Source organism: Choloepus didactylus, chromosome 2, assembly GCF_015220235.1.
Source record: "Choloepus didactylus isolate mChoDid1 chromosome 2, mChoDid1.pri, whole genome shotgun sequence".
NCBI classification, from domain to species: Eukaryota; Metazoa; Chordata; class Mammalia; order Pilosa; family Megalonychidae; genus Choloepus; species Choloepus didactylus.
The window spans coordinates 114,289,168-114,306,709 of NC_051308.1; the positions used below are offsets into that span (position 1 = coordinate 114,289,168).

At 50.2% G+C, this 17,542-nt stretch overlaps 1 protein-coding gene across 1 annotated transcript; it reads left to right on the plus strand.

Moving 5' to 3' along the window:
- The first annotated feature begins 667 nt into the window (after positions 1-667).
- Positions 668-7,340, plus strand: TCHH (trichohyalin). Its single transcript, XM_037807870.1, has 5 exons — positions 668-1,557; positions 1,684-2,036; positions 2,175-2,329; positions 2,582-3,080; positions 3,417-7,340. Exons 1-5 carry the CDS (start codon positions 668-670, stop codon positions 6,206-6,208), a joined length of 4,689 nt encoding a protein of 1,562 aa, XP_037663798.1. The 3' UTR covers positions 6,209-7,340.
- Positions 7,341-17,542: the final 10,202 nt, after the last annotated feature.

A 17,542-nucleotide genomic window follows, 5' to 3' on the forward strand; every position in this document is an offset into this window, starting at 1 on the left:
ATGTCAATGTGAATCAACTGTTCATTGGAAATTATCATCAAAGATGTCAACTCAAACTAGACTTGGAAGGAACTTAAATTTACTTCCAAATCTCAAGGTCTGAAACAAGCCTGTTCCCTAGTAAAATAGCATTATCATAAATGGTTTGTTCTGCTTTCAAACATGGGATAGAAAATCAAATCAGGGATACTATTTCAGATAGAAATGGCTGTTGCAAATCTTCATAAATTTCCATTGTAGTTCTCTCTTGCAGATGAGTCCACCCTTATTCAGCCAGCTAAAAAGAACATGTGTCCTTTCAGACAGCATTAAATTACAAGATGCAAGAATTTGCAATGAATGTATGCTTTAAAATGAGGTGTTCACTTCCAACAAGGAGACAAGAAGACTTGATACACACTAGGCATTTTTCTAATTGCTCTAAAAGAATCTCTCTTGAGTGTCCGCATGTCATCATTATAGAGTGTGTGTGTGTTTGACTGAAAGTTCTTCAAGTCCTGTAGTTCACCTGTAAATAATATAGTGTAAAATTTTTGTTTCCTTTCCCCCCTCTCCGCCCCCCCCACCACCACCACCACAGAGTCTACATGACCCTAAGACTGTACGTTGGGTCCTGGAACTTCTGGATCGTGACCATGATGAGTATGTGTATTTCAATGAATACCTCATGTTAACTTTCAAGGTGGCTCAGGCTTGTCAGCACGCTCTCAGCCAGGCCGCAGACCTAGAAGAGCAGAGGGGAGCAAAGTGCGAGGGAAAAGGGAGCCGGTTACAAGAACGCAGACAAGAAGACCAAACGAGATTCGAGCTCCGGAACAGACAATTGGAGGAAGAATCTGGTCAACGACGCAGGCAGAAAAGGCAGGAGGAGGAGGAGTTCGCTGAAGAGGCGACAGAGAGGCAAGAGACGCGCGAGCAGCGCTATAGGCAGCCTCGCGACGAGGAGCAGCTGCTGCAAAGACGAGAATGGCAAGAGCGGGAAGATCCGCGCCTTGAGGCGGAACAGTTGCAGAGGCGCCAGCGTCGAGAGGAGTTTCTTGAGGAAGAGGAAGAGCAACAACAAAGGCGAGAGAGGCAGGAGCAGCGGGAGCTACAGCGCGGTGCGGAGGCGCAGCAGTGGCAAAGGCGAGAGCGGCGAGAACGCCGGGAAGAAGAGCAACTGCAAAGGCTGGGGCGCCAGGAGCTGAAGAGCGAGCGCCGGGAGGAAGAAGAGCAGCTGCAAACGCGGGAGCGTCAAGAGCTGAAGAGGGAGCGCCAGGAGGAAAAGCTGTCGCTGCAAAGGCAGAGACGCGGGCGCCAGGAGCCCCGCTACGAGCAGGAGAGACGCCGAGAACAGGTACTGGCTGAAGAGGAGCAGAAACAGGCCCGCGAGCAGGACCAGAGCCGCGCCGCGAGGTGGCAGTGGCAACTAGAAAGCGAGTCCGACGCACGTCAGAGCAAAGTCTACTCCAGGCCTGGCAGGCAAGGAGAGCAGAGGCGCCGCCTAGGGCAGGAGGAGGAAACGAGGCAGCGCAAGGATAGAGAGCAGCAATTGCGGGAGGAGCGGGAGGAGCGGGAGCGCGACGCTCAGCGGCAAGCCAGGCCCTGGCGGCTCAGCGAGGAGCGCGAGCGGCGGCAGCGGCTCCAGGAGGAACAGGCTCGCACACAGCAGCAGGAAGAGGAGGAACAGAGCCACAACTTCAGATGGCAGCTGGAGGAAGAGAGCGAGAGGCGCCGCCAGAAACTGTCGGCCAGGCCCTCCTTGCGGAAGCAGCAAGAAAGGCAGCTGAGAGCGGAGGAAAGCCAAGAGGAGGAACAAAGTTTCGGTGTGGAGGAGCAGCAGCGCCGCCAGCGGCGCGAGAGGGAGCTGGAGCGGCAGTTCCTCCAAGAGGAAGACAGCCTCCAAGAGGAGCGGGAGAGGAGGCGACGTCAGGAGAAGCAACGCCGCGACCAAAAATGGAGGTGGCAACTAGAAGAAGAAAGCCAGAAGCGCCGCCCCATGCTGTACGCCAGACCGGACCAGCGGGAGCAGCTGCAGCGCGAGGAGCAGCTCCAGAGTCAGAAGCGCTATAGGCAGTACCGCGAGAAAGAAGAGCTGCAGCAGGAGCAAGAGCAGCTGCAGAGGGAGAAGAAGCGCCAGGAGCGGGAGAGACAATATCGGGAGGAAGAGGAAGAAGAGTTAAAGCAGGAGGAAGAGCAGGTGCAGAGGGAGAAAAGGCGCCAGGAGCGGGAGAGACTATACCGGGAGGAAGAGGAGCTGCAACAGGAGGAAGAGCACCTGCAGAGGGAAAGAAGGCGCCAGGAGCGCGACAGACTGTTCCATGAGGAACAGCTGCGCCAAGAACAGGAGGCGCAGCGGCTGCGCCGTCAGGAGCGCGAACAACAACTTCGCCAAGAGGGAGACAGAAAGTTCCGTGAAGAACCGCGCCAGGAACAAGTGGAAGCACAGCTGCGCCGCGAGGAGCGCGACCGACAGTTCCGCGAGGAACAGCTGCGCCAAGAACGCAAGGAGCAGCAGCTGGGCCTCCAGGAACACGACCGACAGTTTCGCGAGGAGGAACAGCTGCGACAGGAACGCGAGGAGCAGCAGCTGCGCCGCCAGGAGCGCGACCGACAGTTCCGCGAGGAGGAACAGCTGCGACAGGAACGCAAGGAGCAGCAGCTGCGCCGCCAGGAGCGCGACCGACAGTTCCGCGAGGAGGAACAGCTGCGACAAAAACGCGAGGAGCAGCAGCTGGGCCGCCAGGAGCGCGACAGACAGTTCCGCGAGGAGCAGCAGCAGCGCCGCCAAGAGCGCGAGCAACAACTTTGCCAAGAGGGAGACAGGAAGTTCCGTGAAGAACCGCGCCAGGAACAAGAGGAAGCACAGCTGCGCCGCCAGGAGCGCGACCGACAGTTCCGCGAGGAGGAACAACTGCGCCAGAAACGCGAGGAGCAGCAGCTGGGCCGTCAGGAGCTCGACAGACAGTTCCGCGAGGAGGAACAGCTGCGACAGGAACGCGAGGAGCAGCAGCTGCGCCGCCAGGAGCGCGACCGACAGTTCCGCCAGGAGGAACAGCTGCGACAGGAACGCGAGGAGCAGCAGCTGCGCCGCCAGGAGCGCGACAGACAGTTCCGCGAGGAGGAACAGCTGCGACAGGAACGCGAGCAGCAGCAGCGCCGCCAAGAGCGCGAGCAACAACTTCGCCAAGAGGGAGACAGGAAATTCCGTGAAGAACCGCGCCAGGAACAAGAGGAAGCACAGCTGCGCCGCCAGGAGCGCGACCGACAGTTCCGCGAGGAGCAGCAGCTGCGCCGCCAGGAGCTCGACAGACAGTTCCGCGAGGAGGAACAGCTGCGACAGAAACGCGAGCAGCAGCAGCGCCGCCAAGAGCGCGAGCAACAACTTCGCCAAAAGGGAGACAGGAAATTCCGTGAAGAACCGCGCCAGGAACAAGAGGAAGCACAGCTGCGCCGCCAGGTGCGCGACAGAAACTTCCGCGAGGAGGAACAGCTGCGACAGGAACACGAGGAGCAGCAGCTGCGCCGCCAGGAGCGCGACCGACAGTTCCGCGAGGAACAGCTGCGCCAAGAACGCAAGGAGCAGCAGCTGGACCGCCAGGAACGCGACAGACAGTTCCGCGAGGAGGAACAACTGCGACAGGAACGCGAGGAGCAGCAGCTGAGCCGCCAGGAGCGCGACCGACAGTTCCGCGAGGAGGAACAGCTGCGACAGGAACGCGAGCAGCAGCAGCGCCGCCAAGAGCGCGAGCAACAACTTCGCGAAGAGGGAGACAGGAAGTTCCGTGAAGAACCGCGCCAGGAACAAGAGGAAGCACAGCTGCGCCGCCAGGAGCGCGACCGACAGTTCCGCGAGGAGGAACAACTGCGACAGGAACGCGAGGAGCAGCAGCTGCGCCGCCAGGAGCTCGACAGACAGTTCCGCGAGGAGGAACAGCTGCGACAGAAACGCGAGCAGCAGCAGCGCCGCCAAGAGCGCGAGCAACAACTTCGCCAAGAGGGAGACAGGAAATTCCGTGAAGAACCGCGCCAGGAACAAGAGGAAGCACAGCTGCGCCGCCAGGAGCGCGACAGAAACTTCCGCGAGGAGGAACAGCTGCGACAGGAACACGAGGAGCAGCAGCTGCGCCGCCAGGAGCGCGACCGACAGTTCCGCGAGGAACAGCTGCGCCAAGAACGCAAGGAGCAGCAGCTGGACCGCCAGGAACGCGACAGACAGTTCCGCGAGGAGGAACAACTGCGACAGGAACGCGAAGAGCAGCAGCTGAGCCGCCAGGAGCGCGACCGACAGTTCCGCGAGGAGGAACAACTGCGACAGGAACGCGAGCAGCAGCAGCGCCGCCAAGAGCGCGAGCAACAACTTCGCCAAGAGGGAGACAGGAAGTTCCGTGGAGAACCGCGCCAGGAACAAGAAGAAGCACAGCTGCGCCGCCAGGAGCGCGACCGACAGTTCCGCGAGGAGGAACAACTGCGACAGGAACGCGAGGAGCAGCAGCTGCGCCGCCAGGAGCTCGACAGACAGTTCCGCGAGGAGGAACAGCTGCGACAGAAACGCGAGCAGCAGCAGCGCCGCCAAGAGCGCGAGCAACAACTTCGCCAAGAGGGAGACAGGAAATTCCGTGAAGAACCGCGCCAGGAACAAGAGGAAGCACAGCTGCGCCGCCAGGAGCGCGACAGAAACTTCCGCGAGGAGGAACAGCTGCGACAGGAACACGAGGAGCAGCAGCTGCGCCGCCAGGAGCGCGACCGACAGTTCCGCGAGGAACAGCTGCGCCAAGAACGCAAGGAGCAGCAGCTGGACCGCCAGGAACGCGACAGACAGTTCCGCGAGGAGGAACAACTGCGACAGGAACGCGAAGAGCAGCAGCTGAGCCGCCAGGAGCGCGACCGACAGTTCCGCGAGGAGGAACAACTGCGACAGGAACGCGAGCAGCAGCAGCGCCGCCAAGAGCGCGAGCAACAACTTCGCCAAGAGGGAGACAGGAAGTTCCGTGGAGAACCGCGCCAGGAACAAGAAGAAGCACAGCTGCGCCGCCAGGAGCGCGACCGACAGTTCCGCGAAGACGAACAACTGCGACAGGAGCGCGAGGAGCAGCAGCTGCGCCGCCAGGAGCGCGACCGACAGTTCCGCGAGGAGGAACAACTGCGACAGGAACGCGAGGAGCAGCAGCTGCGCCGCCAGGAGCGCGACAGACAGTTCCGCGAGGAGGAACAGCTGCGACAGGAACGCGAGCAGCAGCAGCGCCGCCAAGAGCGCGAGCAACAACTTCGCGAAGAGGGAGACAGGAAGTTCCGTGAAGAACCGCGCCAGGAACAAGAAGCACAGCTGCGCCGCCAGGAGCGCGACCGACAGTTCCGCGAGGAGGAACAGCTGCGACAGGAGCGCGAGGTGCAGCGGGTGCGCCGCCAGGAGCGCGAGCAACTTCGCCAAGAGGGAGACAGGAAGTTCCGTGAAGAACTGCGCCAGGAACAAGAAGAAGCACAGCTGCGCCGCCAGGAGCGCGACAGACACTTCCGCGAGGAGGAACAGCTGCGACAGGAACGCGAGGAGCAGCAGCTGCGCCGCCAGGAGCGCGAACAGCTTCGCCAAGAGCGCGACAGAACTTTCCGTGAGGAAGAGCAGTTGCGCCGCCAGGAGCGTGACAGAAAGTTCCGCGACGAGGAACAGCAGCTGCGAAGGGAACGGGAGGAGCGGCAGCTGCGCCGCCAGGAACTGGATGGTGCCTTCTCCCAGGAGGAACAGCTGAGTCGCGCAGAGCAAGAGGAAGAACAGAGGCATCGGCGACAAAGAGACGGGAAGTTCCTAGAAGACAAGCAGAGCCTGGAACAAGAACGAGAGGGAGAAAAGCGACGACTCCGGGAGCAGGACAGGCAATTCCGCCAGGACGACCAGCTGCAGCGTGAGGAGCAGAAAGAGCCAAGGCGCCAGCAGGAGAGAGACAGGCGGTACCCGGCTGAGGAGCAGTTTGCCAGGGAGGAGAAGAGGCGTCTTCAGGAACCAGAACTGCGGCAAGAAGAGCGGAGAAGATTCTGGGAGGAAGAACAGCTCCGCCGCCAGCAGGAGGAGGAGCAGAGGCGCCGCCAAGTCCGGGAGAGACTATCCCAGGAAGAAGACGAGGGCCGTCGGCAAGTTCTAGAGTTCAGCACGCGTCAGTTCGCCAATGCTCCGGTGCGCTCCAGCCCTCTCTATGAGTACATCCGAGAGCAGAGTTCTCAATACCGCCCCTAAGAATTGCTGCCAATATCCTGACCACTGCTAAAGCTTCAAGCAAATGAAAATGAGAAACGCTGGGTACCAAGGGATGACTCAAATGTTTCTGCTTGTGGGAAACTCTCTGATGTTAGAATGTATCTTTTCTTCCAAAATCTTAGATTACACTCATTTCATGTATTTTGTACTCCTGCCTTTTATTCTTTCCTAAGTAGTTCTTCACTGAGGGATGTCTTTGCTCTTTGGTGCAGATGTGGTGTGCATTTTTAAAAACATAAATCATTTGATTTATTTGAAGAGTTTTGTTTGGGGAGTACTTAATTTGTTGCTTTCAAAAGTAACATAAGAATAACGACAATTTGAGAGTCACAAGATTTAGGTCTATTTTTTTAATGGTTGATCCATCTTGTGGAGACTTCAAATTTAAAAATTATACTTTTAATGTTCAAGTTGATATTTCTTCCTGGGTCTAATTTTTTTTTAGTGCTTTGTGGCATTATTAGCACAGATTCTGTGAAGTGACGGAAGTTTTACAACAACCCATAAATTAGTGCAATGGGAGTGACTTCTGCAGAAAAACTCCCTGTGAAATCAGCCAATAACTGGAAGAAATTATGTGTTAAGAATAAGATTTAACTTGAAGACTTAGAATTCAAATTAGATTTTTTAATTTTACATTTAACTCCATAAACATTTAAAATCGTATGAAGCAAACGCAAGATATTTCTCAGACATCTCCAGAGCTCAAATTTTTTAACTATGTCTGCTATCGTCTGTAGAGCTCAGTTCTCTTCCCCTAATCTTTCTTTAATGGGTTTGAGAATATTACTACCTTTGTTAATTTTACCTGAGAGGGGACCTGCTCAGGATCCTATAAACATCTACCTTGCTTTAGGCCCATTAAGAGATCACGGAGAGCATATTGGGGGAGGGAAAAGGGAAAATGCATGAACAGAGGGGCAAGTTCTTAGAGGCCCTTTGACAAGACCCATCAGCCCATAATCCTTTGATTCTACCTTGAAGACATTCTTGTTGTGATAACTGGACTGTGTGAAAAAATAATAATAAATGAATGGCAAACAATTTCTTTTGTCTGTTTTAATTATGTGTCAAATCATAACTCAAGATCTAATGGTCTGGAAACTGACAAATTCCCAATCACTTAAGGTTATTTTGTTACTCTTATCTATGTCCAGATACAGGGCAGGGGGGGTGCTTTTCCCAGTTATGATGAACCCTATATTAGCTCCATCTCAGAGATGAAATTCTCTTTCCAAGTGTTTTTGTTCTTGACCCTGCAGCTTTCTGTGCCCTTTCTTGTGGTGACTTGCTGTTCATGACTAAATAATGGTGCTCCCAATGTTTGTTATTTCCTGTGAGAATGCAGCATCATCTCTTGGTCTCTGATGTCTGATGCCCGATGATAGAAAAACGGCCTGAAGTGCAGCTCATTGCGGGTGTCTGAGCTTGTACCTCGGCTTGCCAGGCCTGGGCCAGGGGACCTGATATCACCCCCTGGGGAGGGTAGTAGGTACGGGCGTGAGTGCCCTCTGCAGCCCCCCCGAGCCTGGGGAGCGAGGTCAAGGCAGCTCCCTTTTCCTCACCCAAAATGTCACTGGCAGGGGAGGCTTGCCGGAGGAAACCGCCTTTCTCCCAACTGCCCTTTCCCCACTTCCTTATCTTACCCACTCACTCCCTGGTGCCAAGGCCACTCCTGCCACCGCCAGCGCGCATGCCCGTGGCCAGAACAACCCCCGCCCCGCTGCAACGGTTCCGGCGTTCTCTCAGAACCAATCCTAGCCCCTATCCCTTCAATATTGCCATTTAAGGCTACTTCACCTCCTTTCCAGCCCTGCCCTTCTTACCAGCCTATATAACCTGTAATCACCCCTGAATAAATCTCTTTGGCGCCTACTCCTACTGGATGAAGAGTGTCTTGTCCCTATCGCCGCCCTCCTTGCACGCCTCTCGCCGAGGACCCTGGCCACGTCCTCCGCCTCGCCCTCGCCTCCGGGAAAGAGCCCCCGCCGCCGGTACCCTTTAAGCAGCCCCGAGAGCTGAGGGCTCGGCTACCGGCCGCCTCTCCCCCTAGAAGTAGTGACCGCGACCGCAACTGGTGCCCCGTGTGAGGAACGTCTCCACACAACAGTTCAGCAGGTCGATCGCTCGCCCGGACGCCTCTCCAGCTCCCCGTTTCCTCGCCTGCAAGGTAGGGCCGCCTCTCCTTCGCCGCTTCTGGAGCCGTGGGAGGTTCCCTGCTCCGAAGCCGCTCATCCTTTCCCCCACGCTCTCTTCATCCAGTAGGAACTCCTCCCTTCCCCTACGCTCTCTTCGTCCTTTTGTATGCGCACTTCTATGACCCCCGTTCCTCCTAACACTCTCCCTCTTCCCCTCCATTACTTTGCTGTAGTTCTTTGTATCTTTGTTTCCTCATTTGGTGCTGTGTGCCTCTTTGCAACCGCCCCCCCCCCCTGATTGCTCCCGTTGCCAAAGGGCACTGCTTTCTGCTCTCGCCGTCTCCTTCGGCCTTGCAGCCGCAGCTTATCTCATTCTCTCTGCTCGGTAAACAACTCCTCCTCCTCCTCCCTGCCAGCCGGCCGGCCCGGCTCGGGAGCAACCCCCCCTCCTCCCCCCTCAGCTATGGGTAGTCGTATATCTACATGTCAGGCACCTCAAGTTCGTGCTCTAGCGGGTCTCCTAAATACGCATCGCTGTAAAGTGTCTGTCTGGCAGCTGCAGGTGTACTGGGACCTCCTGCTGCCTTTTAACCCATGGCTCACCACTTGCCATCTCTGGGACCCTGTTACTTATGATCGTCTTATTGATCGAGTCACTAATGCCATGGAACATGAGAGCAAGCGCTTCCCTCCCGGCTTGCTCCCCACCTTAATAACCATCCGCTCCTGCCTTCAAGGCTCCCTCCCCCCTGATCGAGGCCTCGTTAAATCCAAGGAGGCCCTATCAACCCAGCCAACAGACTCAGATAGCGATACTAATTCAAATCATGACTCAGACACGGAGTCCTTAGTCGAGCAGATTAACAACGCGCTCGAGGTGACTCCCAAAAAGCAAATTAACACTGCGCCACGCCAAGATGGCGAACTTCCTCCTTCTTCTTCCATCGAGGGGAGGAAATGCTCCGGCGATGACATCAGCCCTAAGCTGGGCCGGAAGCCGCATATGCTTTACCCCGCCCTTTCACAGGGCGGAGTTAGTCCACCATCTTATGCCTTGGGCCCCACCCTTTCACAGGGCGGGGCTGATCCACCATCTTGTGTCTTAGCCACGCCCACCGCGCCGCCATCTTACGACGCTTGGGGCCTCCCACTCCCACCTCCCCCTTCGGCAAGCTCCCCCTCGGAGCCGCTACCGGCAGCTGCCGCCGCTCCTCCCACCCCACCGACTAACAACCCCTGGCTGCCTTCTACACCTCAAGGCAACCCTTGGGGCAACACTCCCCCTACACCCACTCCCGCGCCAAGCCCTCTGCAAGCGCGTCCTCCTTTCTCTCGTGCTTTTCGCTGCTTTCCTCTTAACCTTGCCCCCACCCCACAGAAACCGTATGACTGGTATCCCATTGACTCAGATATTATTAAGCAGCTTCGCAGGGCCGTCAGGGAGGACGGGTTAGGTAGCCCATACGCTTCCCAAATACTGCAGGATCTCGCCATGGACTATTGCATCCCCCAAGACTGGGCCTCGCTTGCCCGTTCCATTCTTAACCCCGGTCAGTTTGTTGACTGGCGTGCTCACTTCCAGGCAGAAGCAGCTCAGCAAAGTGAGCAAGACGCAGCCCTTGGAGTCTATCATCCCCCTGAAGCCTATTTAGGCACTGGAGCATTTCTAAATGCGTCTGCTTATATTAATGTCCCTGCTACCTTCTGGACTGTCCTCAGAGGCATTGCCTTACGCGCGTTTGCCAATTGCTCTGCCTGTCGGCCTAATAAATTCACCAAGCTCTTTCAGGAGCCGAGTAAGCCTTTCGCCACCTTTGTCTCCAGAGTCGAAGAAACCTGCGCTCGAAAGGTAAGTAATCCCCAGGCCCAATATTACATGTGCCCATCCTCAAATCCTGGAAAATCATGCTGTAATTCCCCCAACGAGTACTACTGTGCATACTGGGGGTGTGAAACATTAGCCACTAATTGGAAGCCTCCTGTTCCTGATCATTACCTTACCCTAAAGTGGGCCCCTACAGGGTGCAAACTCCCTACTGTTAACTGGCTCGGCCAAGAAAGTAAGGGATCCTGCACACATCTTAATCTTACAGTGCAGCTCCCCACTAATCCCTCCTGGTTACTCAGTCAAACTTGGGGCTTCAGAATCTATGAGAAAGAAACCGACCGAGGATCACTTATTCTAATAAAAAAGGAGGCTGTAAACCAACCAGGCCAAAATACTATTATAAAAAAGCCCTTTAACATTAGTCCCAACAAGGTCATTAACCCTCTTTTTCCACAGCCCTCCAGCCGCACCTTAGTTCCGGCTAAACGCACTTCAACTACATCTCAAACCCCATCACCCCAGCTTCCTTTGCCCCCTTCTCGTTATTCTTCTCCCCTCCTCAGCCTCATCCAAGCCGCCTTTGCCTCAATAAACTCCTCCAACCCCAATTTTACCTCATCCTGCTGGCTCTGCCTCTCCACCTCTTCCTCTCTATACGAGCCCGTTGCCTCCAATCTCTCCTTTTCAGAAAGCACAGAAAACAGCCCCTTGGAATGCAATTGGAATACCTCTGCCGTCCCCCTGACCTTTCATTCAGTCTCCTATACGGGAAAGTGCGTCCGCCCTCGCTCCAGTAACTCTCCCGACCTCACTGCCTGTGCCAGCTACTCATCTCCCAGCAGTTCTGCCAAATTTCTCATTCCTCATAACTCCTCCCAATGGCTCTGCTCCTCTACAGGACTTACCCCCTGTCTCAGCACGAATGTCATCAATGAATATAAAGAAACTTGCCTCCTAATTGTCCTTATCCCTAGGGTCTTATACCACAGCGAAGAAGACTTCTTCCTCCGTCTAAAAAAAACTGCAGCTCCTACCCCACTGCTTTTCTTGGCCCCTTATTAATAATTATTCTAGCTCTCATCTTAGGACCCTGCCTCATCCGCAAAATTGTCCAGCTTGTTAGAAAACAAACAGATGCCATTTTTTCCTCGTTCGTGCAAATCCAGTATCAGCGACTCGCCACCTCTGACGCCCCCCACTCCAAGATGACAGCCAACCCTCCGCGACCTCAACGCCACCGGTCGACTCGCCAACCGCGAGACCCTTCTCAATTACCTGAACATCGTTCTCACCTCGAGTTCCAGCTTCTCTGAACCCCTGAACTTTAAACCCCTCACCTTCTCCCAGCCCGCTGCAGCGAAGCCATTGTCAAGCGCCCGGGCACCACACCAACACTGAGCTCCAGCCTCGCTGAGCCACCGTCAACCCCTTTTTCCCTTCCCTGACCTCCCCCTTCCCTCACCCTTAGCGGGCCTCTCCGGTAAAGCCTCTTCCTCTAATTAGAAAAGAAAGGGGAATTGCGGGTGTCTGAGCTTGTACCTCGGCTTGCCAGGCCTGGGCCAGGGGACCTGATATCACCCCCTGGGGAGGGTAGTAGGTACGGGCGTGAGTGCCCTCTGCAGCCCCCCCCGAGCCTGGGGAGCGAGGTCAAGGCAGCTCCCTTTTCCTCACCCAAAATGTCACTGGCAGGGGAGGCTTGCCGGAGGAAACCGCCTTTCTCCCAACTGCCCTTTCCCCACTTCCTTATCTTACCCACTCACTCCCTGGTGCCAAGGCCACTCCTGCCACCGCCAGCGCGCATGCCCGTGGCCAGAACAACCCCCGCCCCGCTGCAACGGTTCCGGCGTTCTCTCAGAACCAATCCTAGCCCCTATCCCTTCAATATTGCCATTTAAGGCTACTTCACCTCCTTTCCAGCCCTGCCCTTCTTACCAGCCTATATAACCTGTAATCACCCCTGAATAAATCTCTTTGGCGCCTACTCCTACTGGATGAAGAGTGTCTTGTCCCTATCGCCGCCCTCCTTGCACGCCTCTCGCCGAGGACCCTGGCCACGTCCTCCGCCTCGCCCTCGCCTCCGGGAAAGAGCCCCCGCCGCCGGTACCCTTTAAGCAGCCCCGAGAGCTGAGGGCTCGGCTACCGGCCGCCTCTCCCCCTAGAAGTAGTGACCGCGACCGCAGCTCATTATTACAGAAACTGCAAATGACCTGTTGATTTAAGCAACATATTCATGCAGTACCTGAGTAAGAAAGTGCTTAATTGTAATCGGGACGAAAGTATCAAAGTATCATGTAATGACCCAGACACTCCTGGGCCACCTGTTGGAGACTGTATTTTGTATTCACAGCTAGGAATATAGTGCCAAGAAGGCCCTGATCAAGATAGTATCATTTCTCATTGGGAAGAGTCATGAATGAGACCAAACATTTTGGTCAATGGTGGAAATAAGAAGGCTATACCTATAACTCCTGGGCATCATATCCAGGAACAGGATAAAACAAACGCATTCTTTGCAAGGAGCACCAGCCTTTCTCTCACCTTAAAACAAACAGTAAATGTCCACCAAAGGCAGAGTCTGGGAATCCCCTTGATACTGTCTCAGAATCCCATCTCTTTCAAATGATTTCTAACTGCAGAACTATTTTTCTCTTAAAGTAAGTTTATGCTTTTCTTTACTTAAGGGTCTTAAAAGAAACCCTCGAAGAGCCTCACTGGCTTTCCCCAGCATCCTCTCAATGGACACTTCTTTCAGAGCTTCCGTATAAATGCTGACCCCAGGATACTCCTGAAATATACACTCATCAGCCAAGCTACAGTTCAACAATGTTAATTATAGTAAAAACAATCAAAGTCCTTCAGACTTCTGGTAGCAATTTAGAAGATGAGGAAAGAGCCAATTTAAAAAAAAAAAAAAAAGGATTGTTATCTATTTCATCACAGTTATTGGAACATGTAGTTAAAAAAAAAAAAAAGTCAAGCCTTCTGGCTCTTCTTTTTAACATGCTGGCAGGAGAACTTGGAGGCCTCCTACTGCTCCCACCTGGATAATGTACATGCATGGACAGAACATTGAAGTTAAGGGGCAAACGTCTGCTTAACTATAAACTGGGATCTCTATAAACTTCACCTTGGCTGCTGCTGGGGAATGGGTTAAGGGTTCAGTGTGTGCTACGATGGAAAAGCTGGTCTCCATGTAAGGTGGAATTATGTTTCTGAGGAACTTTATCCATATGGTGATTATCTTTGTCCTTTGCTATTGTACAAGCAGGTATTGGTTGTTCAAGACCTATTTTTATTAAATCTGCCATGGTTTCTATGGTGCAGTGGAAAGAATACTACAATGAATCAGAAGACGGGTTCATTCATTCAATAAATATTTATTGAGCTGCTATATGCCAGGCGTTATTTCAGGCAATATGCAAATAGTGATGAACTAACCAGACTAGGTCCCTGCCCTTTCCAGCTTATAGTCTAGTGTTCCTGTCCTGTTCCTTTACTTCACTAGCTATGCAAGCCATGTAAGTTTACTGGGTCTCTTGGGTTTTTTTTTTTTTATTTGTTTTTCATATTTAAGAATGAAGCAGGAATAAATATCACCCAAGGTTACTCCCAGTAATGAAATTTTTTTTATTTTAATTTGAAAATTCAACTTGTTCAACTGAACTCTTTAAGCAATCTCAAATACTCAACTTCTACTTTTAGCTAACAGAAAGAATAGAAAGATTTAACTGATGAAGATGATCATCAGAGCCAATTCCAGCTTCAAAGATCTTTCCTTTCTAGCCAACCAACCCTGAACTTCCCTTCATTTGTCTCCCAGATTCCTCCCCAGAGCTCCTTCCTATTATCCCAAGTTTATTCCCTGAGGGAGAAAACCCTAAACTAACCCCATTTTCTGTGACCATAGTACTACCTAAGATCAATGTCACTCTGATTTATGAACTTCAAACATGCATTTAACTATTCCTATTGTTTAAAACCAAGCCCTGGAAGTTGGTCCAACTCAAACTAGAATTTAGTGGCCCTTAGTTAAATATGAACCCATCTCTGCTAACACCTGCATTAATTACACATTGCTAATATTTGCATTCAAAATAATTATGAGTTTGTTCTGCAAGTGTACCAGGACTGTAATTTGCTGAAGATTATCATCTATGCAATATGAAATAAGCAAGTTTCCCTTGTTAGTAAAGAGTCAATAGTCATATGCAATACTCTGCAACTAACCCAAAAAGTAGATTTATGAGTAGGTCATTTTCTGAACCCTTGGGGCTTCCATGTAAGCACTCAAATTACAAAAACTTCTTAAAATGTGGATTTCTATTTGTTAGGACTCCCTATAAGAAAAATTGGGTGGCATTTTCTGCAGGAAAAAGTCCAGCTCTCTCAATTTGGAACTTAAGGCCCTCTACAGTCTAACTCCAATCCACCTTTTAAGCCCTGGCCCCAAAAATACCATGGTACAAACCATGTGTTTGTTTGTTTTCTTTTGATTATTCTTACTTCAGAGACTTATTGACATAATTTTACCTATTTACAATGCCTCTCTCCCTCCTGTCTACCTGGACCTGTCTACCTGGGCAATTTCTACCCAGTCAAGTCCTACCTCCTTCCTAAAATCTTTCTTAAAGAATCACCTTGACACACGATGATCTCTCCCTATATTGAGGTTTTCAGACATTTAACATATTTACTACTTATTAATAAATTACAATATTCTGCCTTAGTTTGCTTTATACATGCTTCATCTTCCTAACTAGCTGCAAATACCTTGAAAACAGACCACAACTTTGACATTCTTATTCTTTCCATAAGAGACAATAAGCAATAGAGCTCTCTGAAATTCTGAAGAAACATGTGGACTCTCTCTCTGGAAAACTATACATACCACAAAATTCTGCCTGGGATTTCAGAAAGTTCTTAGACCCTATGAAGCCTTCTTAACTTTATGCTAAGTAGCCTGGTTCAATAAGTTGTGAGAATTAAAAGCTTAATGTAGGTATTCAATAAATATTTGTCAAATACACGAATTAATTACTAAGTGAACTATCAATAAACATCTGGTCAGATTAAGTGTTAATTTTCTTCCTCCTGTTTTGAATGTAAACATTCAGTGGATATTTGTTGCATGATTGACACATTCCTTTTGCAATGCACACCTTCATTCATTCATTCAACCAATCTTTATTAACTCTGTGCCATGCTTTGTTAGACACTGAGGATACAATGTTTAATCAGATAGGTGTGATAACAATAAAGTATGATAAGCATGTACTCATGTAATAGACCCCTTCTCTTAGGGACCATGGGATATGGCTGTGTACTTCCTCTATGAAGGGGAAAGTTAGTAAAATTAGATACTATGTGTACAGCTGATCATTTTTTGGATATCTATAGTCTACCACACATAATGCCACAAGGATGATTTAGGACAATGCCACTGAGTGAATTTACCCCTACCTATTCTGAATATGTGCTATTCACTTTCCCCAAACCAAATACACACTGGACCATAGTAATGGTTTAAGATAATCTCCATAAATTAGTTGAACCTAAGACTGAGCAAAGTTGAGAGGTGAGGGGGATACTGAGGACGGAAACCATCAAGGTTAGAAGGCAGTGTGTTGAAAACTTAAAAAGCTGAAGGAAAACAACTGCCAACCAAGAGTTTTATATCCAGCAAGACTTTCTTTAAAACATGAGGGAGAGATTAAGATATTCTCAGATAAGCAAAAGCTGAGGGCATTCATCACCACTAGACCAACCCTACAAGCAATGCTAAAGGGAGTTCTTCAGACTGAAAGGAAAGGACAATGTTTCAAAGTGGCACAAAGAAATAAAGATCTCTGATAAAAGTAACCATTTGGGTAATTGTATGGGCCAATACTATTGAACTGGCATGTAAATTCACTTAGTATGTAACTTCACTTCTTACTTCCTACAGGTGATACAATGCAAATGCATAAAAAGTAATAAGAAATCTATGGTTTTGCACATATAAAGTACATATATAAATTGTAATAAGTACAAAAAAGGTGGCTGTCAGAGGAGTATAGGAACAGTGTCTGTGTATGCTATTGAAGTCCAGTTGGCATCTCATCAAATATGATTGTTATATATTTAGGAAGTTAAATTTTAACCTCATTCTAACCACAAAGAAAATACATGAAATGAGATAGAAATGAGAAGGGGCTCAATATGGTACAATACAAAAAAATCAAACAAATATATGAAACTAGATAATTAACAGAAGAATTGAGGGGCAAAATGATATAAGACTTGTGAAGGATAAATAGCAAAATGTGGGCAGAATGTCCTGAATTATCATTAGTGATCTTAAATCTAAACGGATTAAACTCTCCAGTCAAAAGGCAGGGATTGGCAGAATGGATAAAAAACCATGATCCAACTATATGTTGTCCATAAGAAACTCACCTTGACTTCAAAGACATAAGTTGAAAGTGAAAGAATGGAAAAAATATACCATACTGTTCAAATAGTAACCAAAAGACAGCTGGGTAGCTATACTAATATCAGATAAAATAGACTAAGTCAAAACAGTTATGAGGAGCAAAGATGATCATTATATACAGATAAAGGGGTCAATTCAACAAGAAGACATGAAAATAATAAATAATTATGCACCTAGAAGCAGAGCCCCAAAATATATGAAGCCAATTCTGAAAGATTTGAAGGGAGAAATCAATGGTTCTACATATATTATAGGAGAGTTTACTACCCCACTTTCAATAATGAGATGGAACATCTAGACAGAAGTTCAACAGGGAATACAAGACTTGAACAGTACTCTAAACCAACTAGACCTAACAAACATACATAGAACATGTCACTCAAACAACAACAGAATACACATTCTTCTTGAGTACACATGGATCATTCTCCAGAATAGACCATGTCTTAGGTCATAGAACAAGTCTCAATAAATTAAAAAATATGGAACCATACAATGTTTCTTTCTGACCACAGTGGAATGAACCTATAAATCAATAATAGGGGGAGAAATGGAAAATTCACAAACATGTGGAAATTAAACAATGTACTCTTAAAGAAAAAAATGGGTGAAAGAGAAAATTAAAAGAAGAATTAGGAAATAACTTCAGGTGAATGAAAATGAAAATACAACATACCAAAACTTATGGGATGCAGCAAAGGCAGTGCTGAGAGGCAAATTTATAGTTCTAAATGCTTACATTAAAAAAGAAGAAAATTTTCAAATCAGAGACTTAACCTCAAAACTGGAAGAACTAGAAAAAGAAGAGCAAACTATACCCAAAGCAAGCAGAAAGAGGGAAGTAACAAAGATTAAAGCAAAGATAAATGAAATAG

Bases quoted from the DNA above. Each gene is read 5' to 3' on its own strand.
- TCHH (XM_037807870.1), top strand. From the start codon at position 668: ATGTTAACTTTCAAGGTGGCTCAGGCTTGTCAGCACGCTCTCAGCCAG. The intron at 1,558-1,683 runs GCGCGACGCTCA...CCACAACTTCAG, and splicing joins GAGGAGCGGGAGGAGCGGGA to ATGGCAGCTGGAGGAAGAGA. The intron at 3,081-3,416 runs GCGACAGACAGT...GCCAGGAACAAG, and splicing joins GCAGCTGCGCCGCCAGGAGC to AGGAAGCACAGCTGCGCCGC.